Below are 22,520 nucleotides of genomic sequence, written 5' to 3'. Positions count from 1 at the left end.
AATGTATTTGGTTGTATTGTGAGCATTTGCAGTGTGCTTCTTTATTTGTTTGTGTTGTGAGCATTTGCACCACCTGCTGTCAAACTGATGAAGATGTTTTCTTGATTTGCTGGTGCTTCTTCTATTTGCATGTGTTTTCTGAAGTTGCAGCGCTTTGATCTCTCGGCCACCGTAGGTTTATGTATAATGTTGTGCTATCCCCTGGCTCACCTGTGATCCAGCAAACATTGTTCAGAATAATTTATTTTGAAGCCATTATATCCATGCCTTTTCCAAGGTATTTGGCTTAAAATACATTAATGGTCATATCTACATACTTAAGACAACATAAATCAAATTTGGCAGAGTACCCACATAATTGATCTGATATACAACATGGGATGTGTCCAAAATAGCCCCTTATATCCTTATATAGTGCCCTTTTTGAGGGCACAGCCATTTGTAGTGGTGTCAGAAATAACAGAGTACACAATCAAAATGCAACTAATGGCCAGCCAAGAATACATATGCCCTGTGAGATACTAACCATTATTTAGGAGTTGGACTCTAGCCATTCCCTTTGGTACAACTGTGGTTTCCGGGGAGGTCAATAGACACACTTCTCTAATGAAGGGACCACCTGTGTTTCTTTGGCACCTAAAGGAAATAAGAAAATGCAATTGTGCACTTGCATTTTCATTATCTAATTCAGAAATAACATATCTTACTTCAGGCAGTTAAATACTCAATTATAGGCTAACTATGTCTATGACTAAATGCAAATACTTTGCTAGACGAATAGCATATACATTGTTATTCACTATTTTACCTTCTTCTCATGTTTACAGTTCCCGGTGAGGCCTCACCACTGAAGTTACGTGCGAACTGGAATGGGTCTGGTTTGTGGCAAACGGTTAAAAAGTCTTTGTCTCTCATTTTCTGAATGAATGTCTCTGTCCCCTAGAGCCTCCTCAATTCTATTCAAAATGTCAGGAGTAGTTAAAATTGTTTCTACAATGCGCCTAGCCATTTTACCTCACTCATTTACATTAATAATAGCAGAGGTTTATGGGTCAAATGTAATTGAGTGGCGCCAAATGAACTTGTATCTGTTTAGATTGGTCAGCGCAGCGCTGGTGAGGATTGTTCGCGCCGCGCTGCCCATTGGGTGTCGCTAGGAAACACGTCCGCGCTGCGCTGACGAATCGGCCGCGCGGCTCGGACCATTGAACCGCGCAGATGACATGTCAGCGTGGCGCGAGCTCTATAAACCCCCGCTGTCTCGTCCCACTTTTGGTTTGAATGGCTTCCCATAGCATTGCGTTAACAGCGCAAAAGGTAATGGGTTCAATTCCCAGGGAACACACATACTGATAAAAAAAAAAAAAAAGAAAATGTATAGCCTGAATATACTGTAAGTCGCTTTGGATAAAAGCGTCTGCTAAATGCATAAATGTAAATGTTCCATGACCTGAAGGAGGATGAACACACACACACACACACATATATACAGTGCCCTCCAAAAGTATTGGAACAGTAAAGACAAAATTGCTCTGTCGGCTATGGAGTCAAGACATTTACAAATATGATTAAAAGATGAATATGAGACAAAACTGCAGAATGTCACAATTTATTATTGGGTGATTCAACACATAGATGTTTTACCAGCTAAGAAGTTCAGCACTTTTAGAGTTTCATCCCTCTATCTGATGTGAGCATAAGAATTGGGACAGTTGCCTCATGGGTCTAAGTGATCAGCTGTGTCCTGTTGCATTAATTCTTCAGACATTTAAAGCAGGGAATGTGTCGTAGCAGTTATATCCATTACTTCTGTATTCTGAATCTTGCATTCGATGATGACACACACAAACGAGGATGAAGACGAGGGAGCTAACTTTGAGAGAAAAGCAAGCAATTTGGATGCTAAAAGAAAAGAGGAAGTCAGTTAGAGCTCTAGCAAAAACAAAGGGCATGGAGAAATCAAGAGTTTGGAAACCACCAGTGACACCAGCAAAAAACAACTACCTGATCGGCTGAGAAAACAACAGTAGTTGATGACAGACAAATAATAAAAGCTGTGAAAATTAACGCTAAAAGACATGTCTGTCACCAACAACTTCCAGAAAGCTGGGTGATGCTCTGACAATCTACTGTCCTCAGGAGACTTTGACACAGAATTACAGATGCTACACAGAAAGATGCAAACCTCTGACCAGCACCAAAAATAGAAAGGCAAGATTAGAGTTTGCAAAAAAGCACAAAGGTGAGCCAGAAGAGTTTTGGAACTGTGTTTATGGACCGATGAGAGAAGTGATGGGAAAGCAAAAATGTGAAGAAAAAAAGGTAACTGCAATGATTCCAAGGATACTTCCTCATCTGTAAAGCATGGTGGAGGTGGTGTCATGGCATGGGCATGCATGGCTGTCTCTGGAACAGGCCCTCTCAACTTTACTGATGACTTAATGTATGATGACAGTAGCAGAATGAATTTGGAAGGGTACAAAGCCATCTTGCCTACCAATATTCAAGAAAATCCCACCAGATTCATTGGGAAGTGCTTCATATTGCATCAGGACAATGACCCAAAAGACCCTGCCAGTTCAGTCAAGGAATTTATAAGGGCAAAGAAAAGGAAAGTCTTAGATTGCCCAAGTCAATCTCCAGATTTAAATCCGATTGAACACGAATTTCACCAGCTGGAGAGGAGAGTAAAGGCAGAAACTCCACAAAACAAGCAACAATTGTTATTGGCTGCATTAAAGGCTGGGAAAAGCATTTCAAAGGATGAAACCAAGAGTCTGGTCAGGTCTATGGGTCACAGACTCACTGCTGTGATTGTGCGCATGTGATCTGCAACTAAATAATAGCTTTTAATCTTTTATATCTGCCGTGTGTTCAACTATCCCAATACTTATGCTCACATCAATGAGTGGGACGAACTCTAAAAGTGCTGTTCTTTTTATTTGGTAAAACATATATGTGTTGAAACGGCTAATAATATAACGTGACATTCTGTAGTTTTGTCTCATGTTCATCTTTTAATCATATTTGCAAATGTCTTTGTTACAGAAGAAGGACACGGTCAGAGAGATGGATGATGAACCAGAGTTTTATTGTCAACAGGTGAGCAGTAAAAGGCAAAACTGGTGAGTATTGCACTTGGAGGTCTTCGGTAAGTTGCTGAAGGGTAATGAAGATTCTTCTTACGATAGGGAGCAGAGAACTGATGATGACACACACCTCGCACGGATTGCAGAACTGGCAGGAACAGACAGACTTCGGAGAACACACTCGGGAGGAAACACTGTAGGTAAGTAAACACGGTGGTAGGTAAGTAGGCATAGCGCTGTGGCACTAATGCAGTTCTCTTCGTATTAACAAGACCAGACACTGAGGGCTGCGAGGTGTGTGTATTTATGGTCTGGTTGATTAGTGACATGATCTAGTGCAGGTGCGTGTGATTAGTATTCTGGTGAAGGAGTGCGTTGTGATTGGCTGGTGACAGAGCCTGGCAGATCTGTGACAGTCTTGACTCCACAGCCAACAGAGCAATTTTGTCTTTATTGTTCCAATACTTATGGAGGGCACTGCATATATTATGAAAAGCCTTTTACTTGCTATAACCTTTTAACTATCAATCAGATGACAAAAGGCAATTAGGCTAAATAACCATACTGACAATATAGAGGCCTTAGAAATTAATGTATTGAATACAGTAAGTTTTTTAAAATATAAATAAATGAAGTTGAAATACAGAATAGAAATTTCAATATATTAATTGAAATCACTGTCCAAGATCAGATATAAAGATCAGGAAACAAAGGAGCAAACAAGAAGATTAATGGACACAGGTGATCAGACTGAATGAAGATAAACTAATGAGAACCTGAACAAAACCAAATATGGCAAAACAGGAACTCAACAGGAACATACACGTAACAGTTCGCCCCCACTCCTGGAAGGCGGGGGGGGCCATGGCGGATCAGGAGACAGGGGAGGCTATTGCGGATTTGGCTCCATGGCCTTGGCCTTCGGCCCGGCCACTATGGCCATGGATATATGCCCCCATGCCCCCAAATTTGGGGAGAATTAGGAATTCAGGGGGGCGCTCTGGAGGAGCAGGCACTGGAGAGCGCTTGCGAGGAATGGAGCTGGCCAACTTGGGGAACTCAGCAGACGGAGGACTGGACAGGACCAGTGGAGTCTTAGGAGACTCTGGGGTGAGGATAGGCACAGAGAACTCCGGGGGTAGCGCAATATCCATGAGTGCTGGGGAAGGAGTCGGCAGGCTTAACAACCCAGCGAACGGCGGGCTTGAGTGAGCCGCGGATGCTGGCACCATTGACTTCGCCGCGTATGGCGGGCTGGAGGCTGGTAGGCTGGTTCTGGATCGGGCTGGACACTCTCCAGACACCGGAGGATCCCTTCCCTCCAGCTGAGGTCCACTGGGCGATGGTAATTGGCCCCGATCCAGAACAAAGAGTTGAGCGTTGCGGTGAGCTCGCTGAACACTCGCGCAAATTCTACCAGTGGGAGATCTCGGCGGGCCAGGACGAGGAAGTGTGTATTGATCTCCATAACCAGTCTTCTGTATTCGTCTTGGATTCTGTTACGGTTATGTGGTTGTAGAAACAAGTGCCCAATACAGGAGTAAACGAAAGGACTTTTTAATCAGCATCAAAACACAATTTGCATTTAAACAACATCAATCCAAGACAAAGAACACAACGAAACTGAAGGCTTATAAAGATCAGGAAACAAAGGAGCAAACGAGAAGATTAATGAACACAGGTGATCAGACTGAATGAAGATAAACTAATGAGAACCGGAGTAAACCCAAATAAAGCAAAACAGGAACATACATGTAACAGCTGCATGCTTAAGGGTTACAATTACAATTACAAGAAAGAAAAAAACTGTCAAATAATTTCCATTGGTCTGATAATATTTTGATTGATTTTATAGGGGATACCTCTAAACTCATCAACAATTTTAAATGATTCAGCACTTAGTTATAGGAAAGCAGACATACTATACTATTATTATCAAACAGGCATTCAAGAACAAAAGCAGATTCATTATGTCTGAAGCTCTGTAAAACAGCAATAGAAATGGATTTCAAATTACATGCAATACTTTGCTGAACCTCATAACTATAGCTTGGTGCAAAATTGAATCACATCTCCCAATGCTAAAAATAACAAAATTAATTCATTTAGGTATTGTCAACGTCTCCGTGCAGATGCAGGAATATCAGGATACAGGAGGAAACCGGAGAAGGTAGAGTCGTTGGTGTTATCTGCATACACTCCCCCAAATGCCTCATCTCCATAGACTTGCAGCCATACCTCATCTCCTGCCTCCAAACGCAAGATAACAGAACCGGATGCCTGATCCACGTTGGTCTCTTGGTATTGGTCAAAGGTGAACATGATGGTCTTGTCATTCATGTAGAGACTGACTTTAGCATCTTTGGTGTAGACGGTGAGATGATAAGTAAAGAAGTAAACTCCTGGCAGAACACAGCGGAACTTTCCGGAAACGTCATCATAATGGTGCTGGTCATTGTAGAATAACTTGTTGAAGCGGATTGGCACATTGGTGGCAGGAACAAGTTCAGTCAGACCTACGCTAAAGGCTGAATGGTAAGACAAGGCACTTTCACCACGGACCCCTTTCAGACCTGGGTTCCCAGGAAAGCCTCTTAGTCCAGCAGGGCCAATGTCTCCCTTCTGTCCAGGATCTCCTTTCTCACCTGCTTCACCTGCAAAAAACAGAAGCATTATAAACTTTAGCAGTCTTACAACTAAATTAAATAGGTTGTTACAAGATCAGAATCAGAAGCCTGGAAGGATCCTAGTTCTTTGGCTTTTGTTGTCTTACTTCCCTAAGCTCATTCCTGGGCTTCGTACAAGTTTTCCACCTCAAACGTGACTTCCCAGACAGAGGGTCTGGGCTGCAATGCTTGTTTTCTGACCCTGTCTCCAGCTGGGACTATAGGACCATGGCAAGGGATGTGCTGCTCAAATGCCACCAACATAACCTCCGCCTTCCTTAACTTCTGGACCACAGTCTCAAAGGTGGTGCCAAAGAGACAAAAAGGTCTGATTGGGGCATCAAGGAGCAAAAATCTTTCTTTCTCCTTGAGTCCTAAAAGGATAAGCCACAGATGTTGCTCTGTGGCCCTGCCTACCTACTTGGTGGCACAAAGGGCAAAGTCCTTTAAAAGTTGGGCCTGATAGGCCTGCGACACCTGCATAGTGTGCAGGGCACCACCAGCCTGTTGGCCACTGTGTAAGCCTAGTCTGACAGGGCTTTGAAGGCCTTCCACAAAAATGCAACTGGATGTAGAACAGGCAAGAAAACAGGTTGAGTACAGTTTCTCCTATAATCTCATCACTTCCTGGTAAAGATCGGGGAGAAATGGCTCACCGTGGGGAGCATTTATGGCTTGTGAGGAAGCTTATCCAGCCTGCTGGTAGTTGCTTCCTCTCTCCGCCAACCAGTATAACAAAGTACCCCTTTTATGGATTTTTGAAAATTACCTTTCATGCAGTGTGCAACACAGCTCTATGTGAATGAAAACATCCTGCAAAGTTTTTAATCTGAAAGTGCACCGTTTATAAAGTTATTGTCTCTCAAAAGAAAGAGTCGACTCTAAATCATTAAAACAAGTCGTTTTAAAAACGAATCCCAAGCCGCTACATGCTGATGTCAACATGAAACATTAGCATATTGCCCGCCCACTTATAGGTCTTTTCGTGTTGGTCTGAATGAAAATGCAAATTCATTGTTTGCCACTAGGTGCTGCGCTTGGAGCGTTAAAAATAGCGGTTTCCCTGGTCACGCTGTGCACAAAGCAGCATGGCGCTCACAAACGCTGCTTTATCAGGCAGGCATGTTGAAATGAAAATTGAATCGACCAATCGAACCAATCACCGCAGATTGGCATCACACAAAGGAGGGGTTTGGGAAAATGAATCGTTAAACGAATCGTTGAGGAAATAACGTAAAAATAAATGCACATTATAAGACAATAAATGTGTTTTTTGACCTTGCATGCATGTCAACCTGATGTTGGGGGCTCCCAAAACCAAAATATGACATTACCCATAACAGGGGCACTTTAAGAAGGGAAGTCGTGGCCTAATGGTTAGAGAGTCGGACTCATAATCCAAAGGTTGCGGGCTCGAGTCTCAGGCCGGCAGGGACTGTAGGTGGGGGGAGTGAATGTCCAGCACTCTCTCCACCCTCAATACCATGACTGAGGTGCCCTTGAGCAAGGCACCGAACCCCCAACTGCTCCCCGGGCGCTGCAGCATAAATGGCTGCCCACTGCTCCGGGTGTGTGTTCACTGCTGTGTGTGTGCACGATGGTTGGGTTAAATGCAGAGCACGAATTCCGAGTATGGGTCACCATACTTGGCAGTATGTCACTTCACTTCACTTTTTTTAAGCCTGGCCAAGGTGTGGGAAGTAACAAAGTCGCCACCCATCCCCCTAAAAGAGTGTAATCTTTCACTGTCATGTCACTGCCATCAGCCAATTTAACTGGTCTATTTGCACAAATGCTTCAGATACCAGAAACACTGGAGGCATCAACACTGACTGAAGATCCACTTTGAAAGATAAACACAGTTTAGTTTTATAGATTACAAATCATATAATTGAGTGAATTTGTCAATAAGTGTGGTGTCCAATTTTTTTCAGTGAACCTTATATCAATGGAACTTAATTTCACCATAAACAAAAACTTCAATATAAGATAAGTAATTCTTATTTAGATAAAAAACTATTTTTAACCCTTGTGCATCAATAAAAAAAGTTACACTTAGGTCCATAGTGGACAAAAATGTCCATGTCAAAAAAACGCTTTGGGAGCTTGGGAGCAGAGACTTAAGTGTGGTCTCATTTTAAAGAAGTCCCATGGCAGATTATTGTTGAAGTAAAACAAATTTAAAAAGTGAAACAAAAAAAAAGTTATACAGGTTTAAGTATATGAAAATGATTTATGAACAATTTATATATTTTATTTTATGAATATTTTATATATGAAACCTGTTGAACTCTAAACCTGCTAGAAAATCAAAGCCATAAATCTAAACAAGCTGTGTTCCAAATTTGAGGTTGATATCTCAAAATATGAGCTTTCAGTAAAATTTTGTTTGGGCGCAGTACCAAATTTTCCCTATTAGATGCCAGCAAAACTCTGCTGGTGCAAACAGTGCTTGGATTTGTGATTAGCAGTAGAGTTTCTCTCTCTCAAATTTTACAAGAACACACATATACACACACACAATTTTTTTTTATGAAACACATACAAACCACACTCTGACATCTATACCAACACACCCACACAATTATAGCTGCATTATTTATCCAATTGGCTCTATAATATGCAGAAGCAGAAAACAGGAATAAAGCATGTATTTGGTTTATAGACCCTTTATAGACCAAACCTGAAAAAATGGCACCATCTGGTAATTGTTTTTAATTTTGAAGCCTTGCCAACAGAATGAAAGCCTATTAACAAAAATTGCCACATTTTACAGTTAAACGGCACTGCGATTAAAAATAGCTGTTTTAATGGGTTTCAATGGGGATATTTTTGTCCAAAAGGCACTGAGTGTAACAATTTTGTGTACCAAGTGTAAAATAGATTTATTAAAGGAAATGAGGGTGCAATATTAAAATTCCAATAAAAATACACACCTGAGCCAAAATGTATACAGTTAGCATTAACACAGACAAAATTATCAAAAAAACAAAACTAAAATGGACAAAAATGTCCATAAGGGTGCACAAGGGTTAAGTTAATTTAATCAAACAAAAAAATTGAGTCAGTAAAGCTTGTATGTGATCTGCACATCAACACTGTGATGTCAAGTGAAAATACTATTTAAACATTTATGTTCAATGTTTGACTGTTGGATAACATTATTTACACTGCCCTTCTCTCTTGTGGCCTATTTCACAAAACTGGTTTTGGTAGTCAGAGTTTCCAGATATTTTCTAGGATCAAAGCCTGAGTTGGAAAAAAAAAAGCTGACGATTAGTGTAATGGTACTGACAAAGCCTGGTTGGATTGGTTTTGGTTTTGGTTTTGTCAGTCCTGTAACCCTGAGTTTGTTCAACTGTTGTTTTTCAACTCTAAACATACTCTGAAACTCAGAGTTTGTTTAAATAGCTTTGTGTAACAAGCCATTGGTAAAGACCACTAAGATGAAAGTGGTTTCAGAAAAAAGTGAATCATTCACAAAAACAACACAACATTAAGAAAATTATTCACGAGTTCGCCCTTGCGTATAATGAACAGAGTTTAAGGTTTATGCGTATTTGGCGTGCTGTCCGGGGAGAGGGCTCCGAGCTCTGTGAATTACTCCCGAACCCGGGGCACTCCTCCTGTCCGGGGAGAGGGGTCCGAGCTCGGCATTTAGCCCGGACCCGGAGCGCTCCCCCCCCGAGCTCCTCCCCACGCTGGGGTAGGAGCGGGCTGATGGTGAGGAGTTGGGGTGGAGGTGGGATGCTGAAAACTGTAGAGAGAATGAAGGTAAGATGGCTTGGTCTATTTATAGAAGTTCTCTCTCGGCTGATGGGATAGACTGAGTGATTGCTGATGGTGAATTGGCCGTGTTAATTATCCGCGCGTGCTCCTCCCGAAATTTGTTAATAAAACATCACTTCACGAGTTCGCCCTTGCGTATAATGAACAGAGTTTAAGGTTTATGCGTATTTGGCGTGCTGTCCGGGGAGAGGGCTCCGAGCTCTGTGAATTACTCCCGAACCCGGGGCACTCCTCCTGTCCGGGGAGAGGGGTCCGAGCTCGGCATTTAGCCCGGACCCAGAGCGCTCCCCCCAAGATGCGATTAGCGCGGGACAGCAGCCGGAGTGGGGCGTTGATAACCCCCAAAATTTGCAAGGCTTCAGGATGGAGAGGCGCTGGACGTCGCTTGGAGTGGAAATGTTGCGGTGGCATCTGAAAGAGAATGTGGCTTCTGAGGAAGCGGCTCTGCTGCCGCATCTGGAAAGAGAATGCAACTGAAAGGGAATGTGGCTTCTGCGGAAACGGGCATTGCTGCGGCATCTGAAAAGGAATGCGGCTTCTGCGGAAGCGGGCACTGCTGTGGCATCTGGAAGGGAATGTGGCTTTTGCGGAAGCGGGCGCTGCTGTGGCATCTGAAAGGAAAATGCAACTGGAAGGGAATGTGGCTTCTGCGGAAACGGGCACTTCTGCGGCGTCTGAAAAGGAATGCGGCTTCTGCGGAAGCGGGCACTGCTGTGGCGTCTGAAAGGGAATGTGTCTTCTGCTGAAACGGGCACTGCTGTGGCGGTATCGAATGAATAGGGCGCTACTTGTAGTATTTGAAAGAGAATGTGGCTTCTGCGGAAGCGGGCACTGCTGCGGCATTTGAAAAGAGAATGTGGCTTCTGCGGAAGCGGGCAGTGCTGCGGCATCTGAAAAGGGGATGTGGCTTCTGCGGAAGCGGGCACTGCTGTGGCGGTATCGAATGAATAGGGCGCTCCTTGCTGCATTTGAAGAGAATGTGGCTTCTGCGGAAGCAGGCGCTGCTGCGGCATGTGAAAGGAGAGTTTGGCTTCTGCGGAAACGGGCACTGCTGCGGCGTCTGAAAGGGAATGCGGCTTCTGCGGAAGCGGGCACTGCTGCGGCAGTATCAGACGAGCGGGGCACTGCTGCGGCCTTTGGAAGAATATGGCGTCTGCGGACGCGGGCACTGCTGCGGCATCGGAAAAAGAGTGTGGCTTCTGCGGAAGCAGGCACTGCTGTGGCGTCTGAAAAGGAATGTGGCTTCTGCGGAAGTGGGCACTGCTGCGGCGGTATCGAATGAGCAGGGCGCTGCTGCAGCATTTTGGGACAGAAAGTGGCTTCTGCGGAAGCGGCCACTGCTGCGGTATGTGGAAAGGGAAGGAGGCTTCTGCGGGAGCGGTTACTGCGGCGGAGCGGGAATATGCGAAGGCTCCTGTGGGAGCGGGGTGCTGCTGGGATGGTTTGGAGTGGAGGTGAGCAGCTATGGGTGGATAAGGGGATCAGCTGATGAGGGTTTGTTGCGCTTCTCTGATGAGGAAGCGTTCTGACCGAATGTAGGTCTTGAATGCCTCTGATGTCCAACGGCCGAGTGTCTGGATCTGAGGCTGGGAGAGGCCTTTTTGGGCGGCTGTGGTAGCTGCGCCTATGCGAAAGGAGTGGCTGGAGTAGTGATCTGCTGGGATGCCGGATAGTAGTAGGACGGACTTGAGGTGTTTTTGGAACCAGAAGCGTGTGGCAGGGCGATTTGAGTCGTCGACGAAAAGCGGGTCGGATGGGAGTTTGGCCTGCGGGCTCCTGTACTGTAGGTAAGCTAAGAGGGTTTGGTATGGTTGGATTGGTGACTGGAGATTGAAGATATAAATGACGTGGCCTCTTCTCGCTTGGTCTGTCTTGCTTTGCTTGATGAGATAGGAGATTGCTTCGGTGTCTGGTGCTGATAGGTCTGAAAGGGTTGGATGGATTTTTGGATTGAAGCTGGATGTGATGGTGAGTTCCGAGCATCTGAGAAAACCGAAGAAGGCCAAGATGAACATGGCGTCGAGCGTGCGGGCGGTGTGCGTGGAGTGGTAGCCTCTGCGGAGGGTGGAAATGCATTTAGTTAAGGTTTCTAGTGTTATTGGCTGTCTAGCGTCTGGGCGGGTGGGTTGGGCTCTTTGGATGCCCTTAATGAGCATGGATGTCTGCGGGCTGGTTATTCCTGGGGAGGGTGAGCCGAGCATGAGCTTGTGGAAGAAATGGATTCCGCTGAGGTAGCCTTTGATGGAGCTGGCCTGGAGGTTTTTGGTGATGTTGAGATGGGAGATGAACGAGGTGATGGTGAGTAGGGAAAAATCGGGGAAAGGCAGGTTGTAGGTGCGGTGGAAACTTTTGAAACTATTCCAAGCAGTTAAGTACGATTGGAGGGTCCTGGGGGAGACGGCATGGAGGATGGAACTGAGGGAGGCATCTAGGAGGGTTCTTAGAGGGTGATTTACGGGAATATCAGCTCTGAATATGGAGGTACTGGCGTTGGGAGTTCGTCGGCATCTGGCACCAGCAGCCTGAATTTCTGAAAAGCAAACCGAGAGAGAGAGTCAGCTATTTGATTTTTGGACCCGGGGACATGTTTTGCATTTAGAATGAACTGGCCGCATGCCGAGATCCAGATGAGACGTCTTAGAAAGGGCATTAATGCAGGGGAATGAGACCGGCCTTTATTTATGCAATGCACGACCGCTTCATTATCGCAATGCACTACGATGCTTGCGGTGGACCATTCTTTCCCCCATAGAACCGCTGCGGCGACAAGAGGATATAACTCAAACAATGCTGAGGATGACAGGGACTGCGGTAAATCTGACAGCTGGGGGGGCCACGTGGATGCAAACCAGTGGCCTCTGTAGAATCCCCCGAAACCGCAGGAGGGGGCGGCATCCGTAAATAGTTGGATGTCGTCGGGGTGGGAAACCATGCTGTTATAGAAGAAGGATAAGCCGTTCCATTGTTTGAGGAAGTTTATCCATAGCCTGAGCTCGTTGCAACACGAGCTGGATAGGGATAGGTGATCCTCCAGCACGTGCACGGAGGACGCGAGGGATAGTAGGTGAGAAATGAAGGGGCGGCCCTGCGGGATGATGCGCATTGCGAAGTTTAGGTGACCGAGGATAGACAACAGCTCGCGCTTGGAACAGTTTGGGTTGTCTAAGAGGGCGGAGGCGACCAGGATCGTTCTATCGATTTTCTCTTTGGGCAGGGAAGCCTGGAATTTTTTCGAGTCTAGTTTGATGCCTAAAAATTCGATGGAAGTGGTTGGGCCCGTGGTTTTGTCCTGGGCGAGCGGAATCCCGAGTTTGGAAAAGACTTCCTGGACTGTTGAGAGGTGTGCGGCTGGGATGGAGCCGGGAGGCGAGATGAACAAAAAATCGTCTAAAAGGTGGATGAGGTATGGGATTTCGTAGTTATTGGAGAGGATCCAGCAGATAGCCTCTGCCAGCATGTCGAAAATTTTTGGGCTGCTTCTGCAGCCAAAGGTTAGGCGGACGGAAAAATAAAATTTCTCGTGCCAGCGTATGCCGAATAAATGCCAAAAATCTGGATGGATGGGCATTATTTTAAAGGCGGAGGCGATGTCGACTTTGGCCAGCCAGGCGCCGCGACCCGCGTCTTTGATCAGTGTTATGGCTTGGTCGATGTCGTGGTAGTGGAGAGAAAATTCTTCGAGCGGAATGAGGCTATTAATGCTTGGGAAGGGGGAGTTATGCGGGGATGAGAGATCGATTATTAGACGTTTTTTACCAGAAACTTTTCGGGTCGCGATGCCAATCGGACTGACGCGAAAACAGGGGAAGGGAGGAACGTTGAAGGGGCCGATCATGAAGTTTGACTCGACTTCGTTTTTGATTAGAAGATCGACTGTGTCGGGTTCGGCGAGGGCTGACTGGAGGTTGGCACAAATGGTGCTTTGTTGCGGGAGGCTTTCGACGCCGGGATTAAAGCCGTGAGTGAGACCGGTCAATAAAAAATCAGTAAAGTTGATGTCGGGGTGCTGGGACAGTTCGGCAGACAGACAGTAAATTTGCACAGGAGTCGATAGGTAAGGTTTTTCATCTTTATTGGAAGATTTAAACACTGGGCATATGGTGCGGGCGTGTGCGCCGCCGCAGAAGCTGCAGACGTGCATGTAGCGGCAGCGATGCCTGGAGCACCTGCTCGCGTTGAAGTTGGAGCAGACCTGGTTGTTGGAGAAGGAGGAAGGGTGGCGTCGGTGGTTTGGAAGTGGGTCGGTTGGAGTGGTTCGCTGGCGCGGGACATAGCTGGTTGATTTGCGCTGAGGCGTTTCGGCGCAAGGAGGGGTGGGCGGGGTGATGAGAGGGCATGCCGTGGTGGAATGGGCGACAGAACGGCAGACTGAGCATGTGACGTTGCGGCAGCCCAAGAAGACTCTGTTGTGGAGCTCGGTATCCAGAGCCCCCCAGTACGGGCACTGGTTCCACTGAGCTACCCTGATGGCACATTTTGCTGAAAACAGCTTGCGGTAGGTGTAGAAGTGCGTGCCTCCGTATGCTAAGGCGAGCTCGGCGACTATTGAGAGATAGTCGCTGAGCTCGCGTCTCCTGTGTGGGAAAGCTGTGCAAATTACCTCGGAGTAACGGGTGAAGGCGATCGTAAATTCGGAGAATGACAGAATGCGTGACGGATTGTGCGCTGAATTTTTTAATGTGACAGAAAAATCACCGCAATCGATTTGGCGGTCTGAAGAGGGTGGTGAAAGTGGTGACAGGAGAGAAAAAAGGTCTATGTCCGCACCTGTTAGGATCTGTGCTCTGATGCTGCTGGCGACAGGAGGTGGTTCCAGGGCAGGAGCGTTCGGTGGGATGGGCGTCGGAGTGGCGGATGCCAGCGTGAACGGAGGGCGAGCCTGAGGATGAGGAAGAGGAGGAAGAATGGCGGCCGTTGGAGCCGCTGGCGGAGGCAGGCTCGCGCTGGCGTCGCCTCCGGGAGCGAAGACGGAAGGGAGGAAAGGAGGGAGAGAGGAGAAGGGGGGCATTTGCGCCTGTGCCGCTGACGGAGGCAGCCTCACGCCGGCGACGGCTCCGGGAGCGAAGATGGAAGGAAGGAACGGAAGGAGAGAGGGCTCGTAAGGAGTCTGGGCTCGCGCCGCTAGCGGAGGCAGCCTCGCGCTAGGGTTTGAAGGCGGAGCCTCAGGCCATGGACCGGGGAGCGCATAGCAGGAAGGAGAGAGGAGAGGCTGTAGGTGAGCTGGAACTGCCGGCGGAGCCATGCTCACGCAGCTTGTGGCTGAGGGGGCCGGTGCGGCGCCGGGGGCGGCTGGGCGGAGAAACGGGCTAGGGCTAGCAGCGACGGAATCCGGGCATGGCCCAGGCTTGCCGAGGGCCTGCTACGGCGGTTTGAAGACCGGAGACTCCTCCTCGCGGGCGTGGCGTTGTTTCCAGGCCGTGAGTACGGGCCGCTGCGGGCCGGACTTGGTTTGTCGGCCGTTTTTGATGGAGGAGTGGAAGTCGGCGCTGGGTTTCTTGGCTGGAGAGATGAGTAGAGGTTGTAGAGCTCTGCCTTGTTCATCCGCCGTGAGAAGTAGACGTCGGCGTTGTTCAGCGCTTGTCTTAGGCTTAAGACTGTCCACTTCTCGATAGCGGGGACGAAGGAGCTGGCTGAGGCATATGAGGATGTGGGAGAAGGTGGAAGATGCCTGGAAGGGGGAGTCGAGGGCGAGACTCGGCGTCTCGAGGATTGAGAAGCGGCTCGGGAGGGCCGACGGCCCCGCGGTGTAGCCGTGGGCTCGATTGCGGTGTCCTGGCAGGTGCTAGCGCGCTGGGCGGCGCTGGGAGACTCCAGAGGACCCTGGTTGTCGAGGGAGTTGTCGTTGGTGAACATTTCGATCTCTGACATCGTGGCGATTGGGAGTACCAATGCTGAAAACTGTAGAGAGAATGAAGGTAAGATGGCTTGGTCTATTTATAGAAGTTCTCTCTCGGCTGATGGGATAGACTGAGTGATTGCTGATGGTGAATTGGCCGTGTTAATTATCCGCGCGTGCTCCTCCCGAAATTTGTTAATAAAACATCACATAGAGAAATTTTGATTACATGTTGAAAAAATAATTAAAATGAATTGCAAAAATCGCTAAGGAAAGTTCATGTCATTCTGAAAAAAAGGGGGGTCTGTAATTATTTGTTCACAGATGCCACTTAAAGAAGTCAGAAGCACTGTATGTTTCACACAAATGATCTAGCAAAGTTCCAAACAGTATAAAGTGAGCTTACTCTAACCTGTATCTCCTTTCTCACCCCTCGGTCCATCACGCCCATCTCTGCCATCTCTTCCAGGTTTACCACTGTGTCCAGGTGTGCCAGGAACACCTCCCATCCACATGGCACATGGTTGTCTATGATCAGGTTGACTGACATCTGTTTCCGGACCCTCAGGCTCTTCCATGTCCTCTCCTCCCTCAGTCCCTTCATCCAACGCTGTCTGCCCTATATTCTCCTCTAGAAGGTCTTGACTTTGACTAAGTCGTCCAATGAGAAATATTCCCAATAAGATGTTCCACAGCAGCGTCATACTGTTGTCAAATGGAATATCCAAGAATTGAAATAAGCATTTTGTATTGATAAATATGTTTTTGTATGTCATATATAACATATGAGATGTTGCACTTCACAAATAATCAATTGTTTCACTTTTTGTTAAGATTTTTGAACACAATGTTATAACTTAACCCCAAACCTAAATTGCTTGATGTGAATGGCTTTGGAAATTTCAAAATAATTTAGTGATATCAAACCTATATATTTGCTGATGTATAGACTATATTATGTAGACTATAATAATGATATGAAAACCTGGCTTTCTTACCTGGTCTGTAAGTGTTTGTCTCCCAGAAGCACAGAACAGTAAGAACAACCACTGAGCGACGCAACTGAATTTGTTGTTGATGTGCTGTCATCACTGTGGGCTTTTCTGAACTATATTTATCCAAGTCTAAATTCTAAATGTATTTATGGCTCGTTGAACAGCAGATCACTTTATCCAATCTGATACTAGCCTCACATATTGTATGTTGTTAAACGAAGGTTTCTTTTCTGCTATACTATATAAATGCAATGTAAGCAAGAGAAACAGAATTATCAAGTGTCATAGCAGAGTTTTCCTTTATCCTCTAGTGAACATTAATGCACTGAACTGAGTTCTCAAACCATTCTTGTTTTTTTGTAAAATGCACACTATAAGAATGTAATTGAAATTATAATACATTGTTGTATTTAGTTACAGATAGCAAATGTACAGATAGCAATGTGCCCTGAGCATACAGTTTCTTAAAATATAATGCACAATTCATATTTACTCAGGAGTCAGAATCTAATCCTGGAAGCAAAGTCGAGCATTTAATGACTTCACTACATTGTGTTGTCATTGTAAGTTAATTTCTGTAATGGTGTATAATTTATTCTCATCAGCATTACAAAACACAATATTCTCATGGTATCTTGGCCCCATCATATTTGCTGAAAAATTAATAACATAATTTAGTTTCCTTGAAGCAGAATATTCTGTCAAATTAAGAAAGATTTGCCTGTACAAAACATTTAAATCATAATTTATAACAGAATATAAATATCTGTTCATAAACTTAACTGGAAGAGCGATGGTAAAAACCAACCAGATGGGGGCAGTACTTGTTCATCTGGTAATATACGTAATAAGTGTCATCTCAGCCATCTCAAGTACTCACATTCTCAACCTTTACCAAAGAGTTCAGATGCAAAAGGCTCTTAAGTGCCGTTTGAAATTTTCATCTAAAATTAAAAATTTTCTCAGGCTCCTATGTGTAGGTTCAGTAATTTCACTTTAATGGCAATGAATAGGTTCTTTTTGTTGCCATTAAAGTGAAATAACTAAACATGAACATAGGAGCCTGATAAAAATATTAATTTTAGATAAAAATTTCAGACGGCACTCAGAGGCTTTTGCATCTGAACTCTTCATATCCACTTAAAAATTACAATAAATCGCACAGATTTAAAACTAGATTTGGTTGAAGAATAATTAGCATGAAAGTGTTCTAATGCCATACTTCCATCTGAATTCATAACTCACAACAGCAAAAGTTTTTTTTTTTAGTTAAATTAAAGAGTTCTTTATCAGTACAATGGGGGGGGGGGGGGGGTGCATGCACAAGCAGCTTTTATCAGAGCAATAGATCCAGTATAAGAGCAAATGTTATAGATAAAGCCCACTTATAAATTGCTAAATACTTTAATCATTTAATTATTACTTAATTCTTTACTAAAGTAAATTAAGGATAAGTGAGAATAATATTGTAGCAAAACAATTTCAATATATGATACCTCAGTTTATTACAATAACTGTATTGCTGTGGTCAAACTCAAAATCAGAGAGGATGGAAGAACTGTACCTCTAAGGAGAAATATAATTTGATTGTAATATTTGCAGTGAGAGAAAGGATTACTGCAGGTGCTCAAGGTAAATCTTGAGCTGATGCTGATGCAATTCACAATGTCATGCTGAGCATATTTTCTCCTAATTGTCCTTGCAGTATGATTGCTTATTTACACCTCAACAAAAATCTTATAAATGCCTTCTTCTTTAATAATACACACAAAATTTACTAAAAATTGAGGAAAATCAGGTCCTCGTAGTCTCGTTTGAAGAATAAGACTTGCCTGGGGAAGCTGCTGTCCATATAAAGCTATTTTTGTGAGAATATAATTTTACTCCCTGATGGCCTTCTTCAAATTTAATCCATTTACTTATTGTGAGAATATAATTTTACTCCCTGATGGCCTTCTTCAAATTTAATCCATTTACTTATTGTCAGCTCACAGAAGATTTTGACGCATTAGAAGTTTCTTGTTTCAAGAATTTTGGTAGACTAAACTTACTCTTACTTCCTTTTTTTAACATCTGCACTGCACCAGCCACACAGACAATTTTACTATAAATCAGGATTAGTGAGAACTTCGCTTCTCTTTAATAGCAATGGTTCTGTATTGTGGGCCTGTATTCTCAATGGCCTTAAACACAGTGTCCTGGTTCTCATTAGAGAGGATGTGGCTTATGCAATGACAAGTAGAAGCGCTTTATTTTTTTTCACATAATATTCCATCCCCTTCACTGACATGTGTATTTATTTTGATCCATTGTACCGATACAAGTGAGATATGTGTTCAGTTTAAAGGTTTATGAGAACCTGGCCAATTAAGGCTCAACTCCAACAAAAAGAAGATCACTGCTGTTTTCATTTTAGATATCCATAATCTTAATTGGTCTCTATTAGCTTTTTGTTGACAAAATTCACTGCCCTTCTCATTATTCTTCACACCCTTGTCCCAGGATGTAAGTCTCAAATTAAAGAGACTTATTCATCACAAAAGAGAGATATTGATGATTTTTTAAAGTGTAAGAAGCCTCCTGAAGTGTCCAAGAAAATTAAATTACATGGTCTAGACAGGTTCACCTAGAGGACTTCTGTCCTAGCGATTGCTTTGATTGACACAAATGTACAGTTCTGTTTATTTAGGAGGCTTAAAGTGGTCACTTGTGAAAAAGGAGTAACATTAGCATACTTTTAAAAAGAGTACTTTTGAAAGTAATATACTTTAAAATGCTGAACTGAATGTAATGTTTTCAGACACTTACGTGCATGTTGTTTACATGTTATTATAGTTTCAATTGATATTAAATACAATTTTTTGAACAAAAGAGTGTTTTGTGACCCACTTAATTAGGAGTTAAATACATCTTTTACATGTAATTTCATAATTATCTGTTGTCTTTGAAATATGGTTAAGTGTACATTCATGGTGAGCTAAAATATACTTTGCAATTTCTATTGAAACTTGTGTCATGTATTTAAATATATTTGTAGTTACACATTTGTAATAAAGACTTTGGTCACACTTTATATTAGGTGGCCTTAACTACTATGTACTTACATCAGAAAATAAGTACAATGTACTTATTGTGGTCATATTGTATTTTAAAACACTTTTGCTGCTATTGAGGTGGGATACGGGTAAGGTTAAGGACAGGTTTGGTGGTATGGGTCGGTTTAAGGGTGGGTTAAGGTGAGGGATGGGTCAACAGTGTAATTATAAATGTAATTACAGAAATTAATTACAGATGTAATTACAAATAGGTATTTTTAAAAATATAAGTACAATGTAAAAACATGTATGTACACAATAAGTGCATTGTACCAAATGATTAATTTAAATGTAAGTACACAGTAGTTAAGGCCACCTAATATAAAGTGGGACCAAGACTTTAAATGTAATGCAATACTGAATAATACATTACAGTAAAAATTATAATCAAATGATTTACATGTGACTTAGTAAGTTTGTGTACTCTCTATAGAAGTGTCCTTTTATCTCATTAATACTATGCTATCTGCAAGTACATTTTAAAAATATACTAGATATACTAGATTTGAAGTACAGTACAAGTGATAACTAAATGAATTTTTCACAAAGGGGTGGTTCACTCAAAATAAACAAACAAACAAATAAACACAATTATTTACTCTATCAACATCATTTACCATCTTGTCTTAATGTTTTTTGCACATACAATGCCTACAAAGTTGTTTTGAAGAACCACACTGATTTTCATTGTGTGGAAAAAACTATTAAAAAGAAAATCATTGTCAGGGATCCATCACAGTCTCAGTCACCTCCCTGTCATCACAGTCACCAGCTCAGACACACACAAGATCCCTGTCACCAGATTACCGATCACCCGCACCTGCAGCCACTAATCATCACTCCTTTAAATACACGCTCCACTCAGACACTCATCGTCCGGTCTACCACTCACTACCCCGAACTGTCACCAGATCCTGTGTATAATTACCTATTAGTTCTCCTACATATCTCATGTGAAGATTCCTGTCATCTCTGGTTCCCGCTCTCCATCGATCCTTCGAAAGAAACTCACTTCAGTTCACAGCTAAAACTGTTTTAAGCTTCAATATACTCACCAGCCTTTCTCTCCACACGATCTGCATTACCTGTCAATAAACCATCCTGTTGTTTCACTTACCTGTTTTACCCGACTCTATTTTTGACAATCATACAGTTCTGAAATGAAAGAGTGATTTTTTTTATCAACTTATGTATGGGATAATGCACTAATACCATTAATAAAAGCCATACGACAGTTCTTCCAGCAGCTTCATATCAAGTCAAGTCAAGTCACCTTTATTTATATAGCGCTTTTAACAATGTAAATTGTGTCAAAGCAACTGCACAATATCCAAAAAAAAAAAAAAAAAAGGAAATAGTGTGTCAATAGTGTAAAATGAAAAAAAAAAATTGCAATCAGGTCGACGATATCGCTGGAAATTAATTGTCCCCAACTAAGCAAGCCAGAGGCGACAGCGGCAAGGAACCAAAACTTCATCAGAGACAGAATGGAGAAAAAAACCTTGGGAGAAACCAGGCTCAGTCGGGGGCCAGTTCTCCTCTGGCCAATGAATTTCATATGTTCCTCAGACAAAGTGGAAACTGACTGACTGTGGATTTTTCTTTTTTTCTTTTTTACTTTTGCTTGGCTTGGTGAATGAGGTTAAAAACACAATGGGGGAATTGATTTATTACAGTCAATAAATCAGTCAATAAATTCAGTTGGTTCTACATCTAATTGTTTATAGGGTTTTAATTACAGTTGGATACACATATGATCAATAAACAATTGTCCCACAAAGGCCTGGTCACCGAATGCATGTGCCTTGGTTATTTTGCTTTTCACATTTGTTACATTCTTCTGAACATAAAGTTGCTTCAGCACGCATATCTTTCACCTTTACCTCTCACTCTCTCAAAGAATATGCGAAAATGCTAAATATTACCTCAGGACGGTTTATCTAATCAGAACACTTGGAGATTAATTTTGTTATCCAAATGTGTGCCCTAAGCAGAATTGTATTGTTGTGCCCCCCTCCCCCAAATATTATGGATATTAAAAAACAAAACAAAAAAACACCCACTATAGGGGTCAAAATAGAACTTTAATAAATACATACAAGTAAATAAATAAATAAATTGTAATTAAATTGTATTATTTACAAACTACAATTAGACAGTTACCTATGGCTATTATTTTATTAATACATTTGTCTGATTGATTTTATAGTCTCAAGCATTCAGAAATCACACAAAACAAATTGAGCAGTTTTACTACGGTGAAACCGTGGCTAATTTTTGTAAGAGCTGTGATGTCCACATGTTTTGAAGATAAAGGCAGTAGCATTTCCATCACAAAAAGGTGGCCAAAAATTCATGATTAAGTGGATATTTGAATGAGCCTAAATGTTTGGGCAATACTAAAGGACTTTGGCCCACTTTACAGGCATTTGTAACAATATGTAATGTAAATATATAAATTATTTATTTTTTATTACATTATGAATTTTAACAGTGTTTTTCAATGAAACCTTATAATTATTAACCAATCATTATTGCCTCATTGTTTTTATATAATGCATTTTAAGTCATTTTAAAGGATATTGTTGGCTTAGGTCTGTTTTTATAACCACAAAACATATCATCTTAATACGTCTTTGTAAACTATTATTTGAAGTAGGCTAACAAAATGGTTAATTTGTGGTTACCATCCATGGCTACAAGAACCATGATTTTTGGTTTTATTCGTATTAAAACCATGGCTAGTTTTCGTAAGGGAACATGGAAAGTTGTTGGTGGTTAAATTATTACCGACATTAAAACACGTTATTAATGTCAACAGCCAAAAAAGTAACAGGATTATGAATGTAGGCTACCTAAAAGTGATGCACGGGCTTCATCTTTTTTTCCTTTTCTTTTCTCGGTGCCGGATTGCTGATGTCTTTTCACGAGCATAGCTGTCCATCAATTATGATCATTTGCTTTCAGCCGTAAACATGAGGCACGAGCGATCACGGGCATGAATGTGGGAATTCTGTGTCACGTGAGATTGGACTACTGCGTCTGTGTTC

General features: G+C 43.1%; 1 protein-coding gene across 2 annotated transcripts; it reads right to left on the bottom strand.

The window, feature by feature from the left end:
• Positions 1 to 3,664: 3,664 nt before the first annotated feature.
• LOC306881639 (adiponectin-like) lies at positions 3,665 to 20,539 on the bottom strand. 2 transcript variants are annotated; one of them, XM_079435816.1, is made up of 3 exons: positions 16,379 to 17,007; positions 15,793 to 16,085; positions 3,665 to 5,743 (listed from the first exon to the last, which is right to left on the bottom strand). In XM_079435816.1, the coding sequence occupies exons 2-3, from the start codon at positions 16,082 to 16,084 to the stop codon at positions 5,205 to 5,207; spliced, it is 831 nt and encodes a 276-aa protein (XP_079291942.1). In that variant the 5' UTR covers position 16,085; positions 16,379 to 17,007; the 3' UTR covers positions 3,665 to 5,204. The 2 variants fall into 2 exon arrangements, with proteins under 2 accessions (XP_079291942.1, XP_079291943.1); XM_079435817.1 differs by lacking the exon at positions 16,379 to 17,007 and adding an exon at positions 20,399 to 20,539 and having other exon boundaries at positions 4,632 to 5,743.
• Between the last annotated feature and the right edge of the window lie 1,981 nt (positions 20,540 to 22,520).

This window comes from Barbus barbus (assembly GCF_936440315.1).
Source record: "Barbus barbus genome assembly, chromosome: 15".
Lineage (NCBI taxonomy): Eukaryota > Metazoa > Chordata > Actinopteri > Cypriniformes > Cyprinidae > Barbus > Barbus barbus.
Note: the sequence above shows the minus strand (reverse complement) of the source record. Positions and strands in the feature narration are given on the sequence as shown.

What these genes read in the sequence shown, in the direction of transcription:
- LOC306881639 (XM_079435817.1), bottom strand. Translation starts at nt 16,084, where the DNA reads ATGACGCTGCTGTGGAACATCTTATTGGGAATATTTCTCATTGGACGA. An exon ending in GGGTGAGAAAGGAGATACAG is followed by an intron (nt 5,744 to 15,792) that starts GTTAGAGTAAGC and finishes TGTTTTTTGCAG; the next exon opens with GTGAAGCAGGTGAGAAAGGA.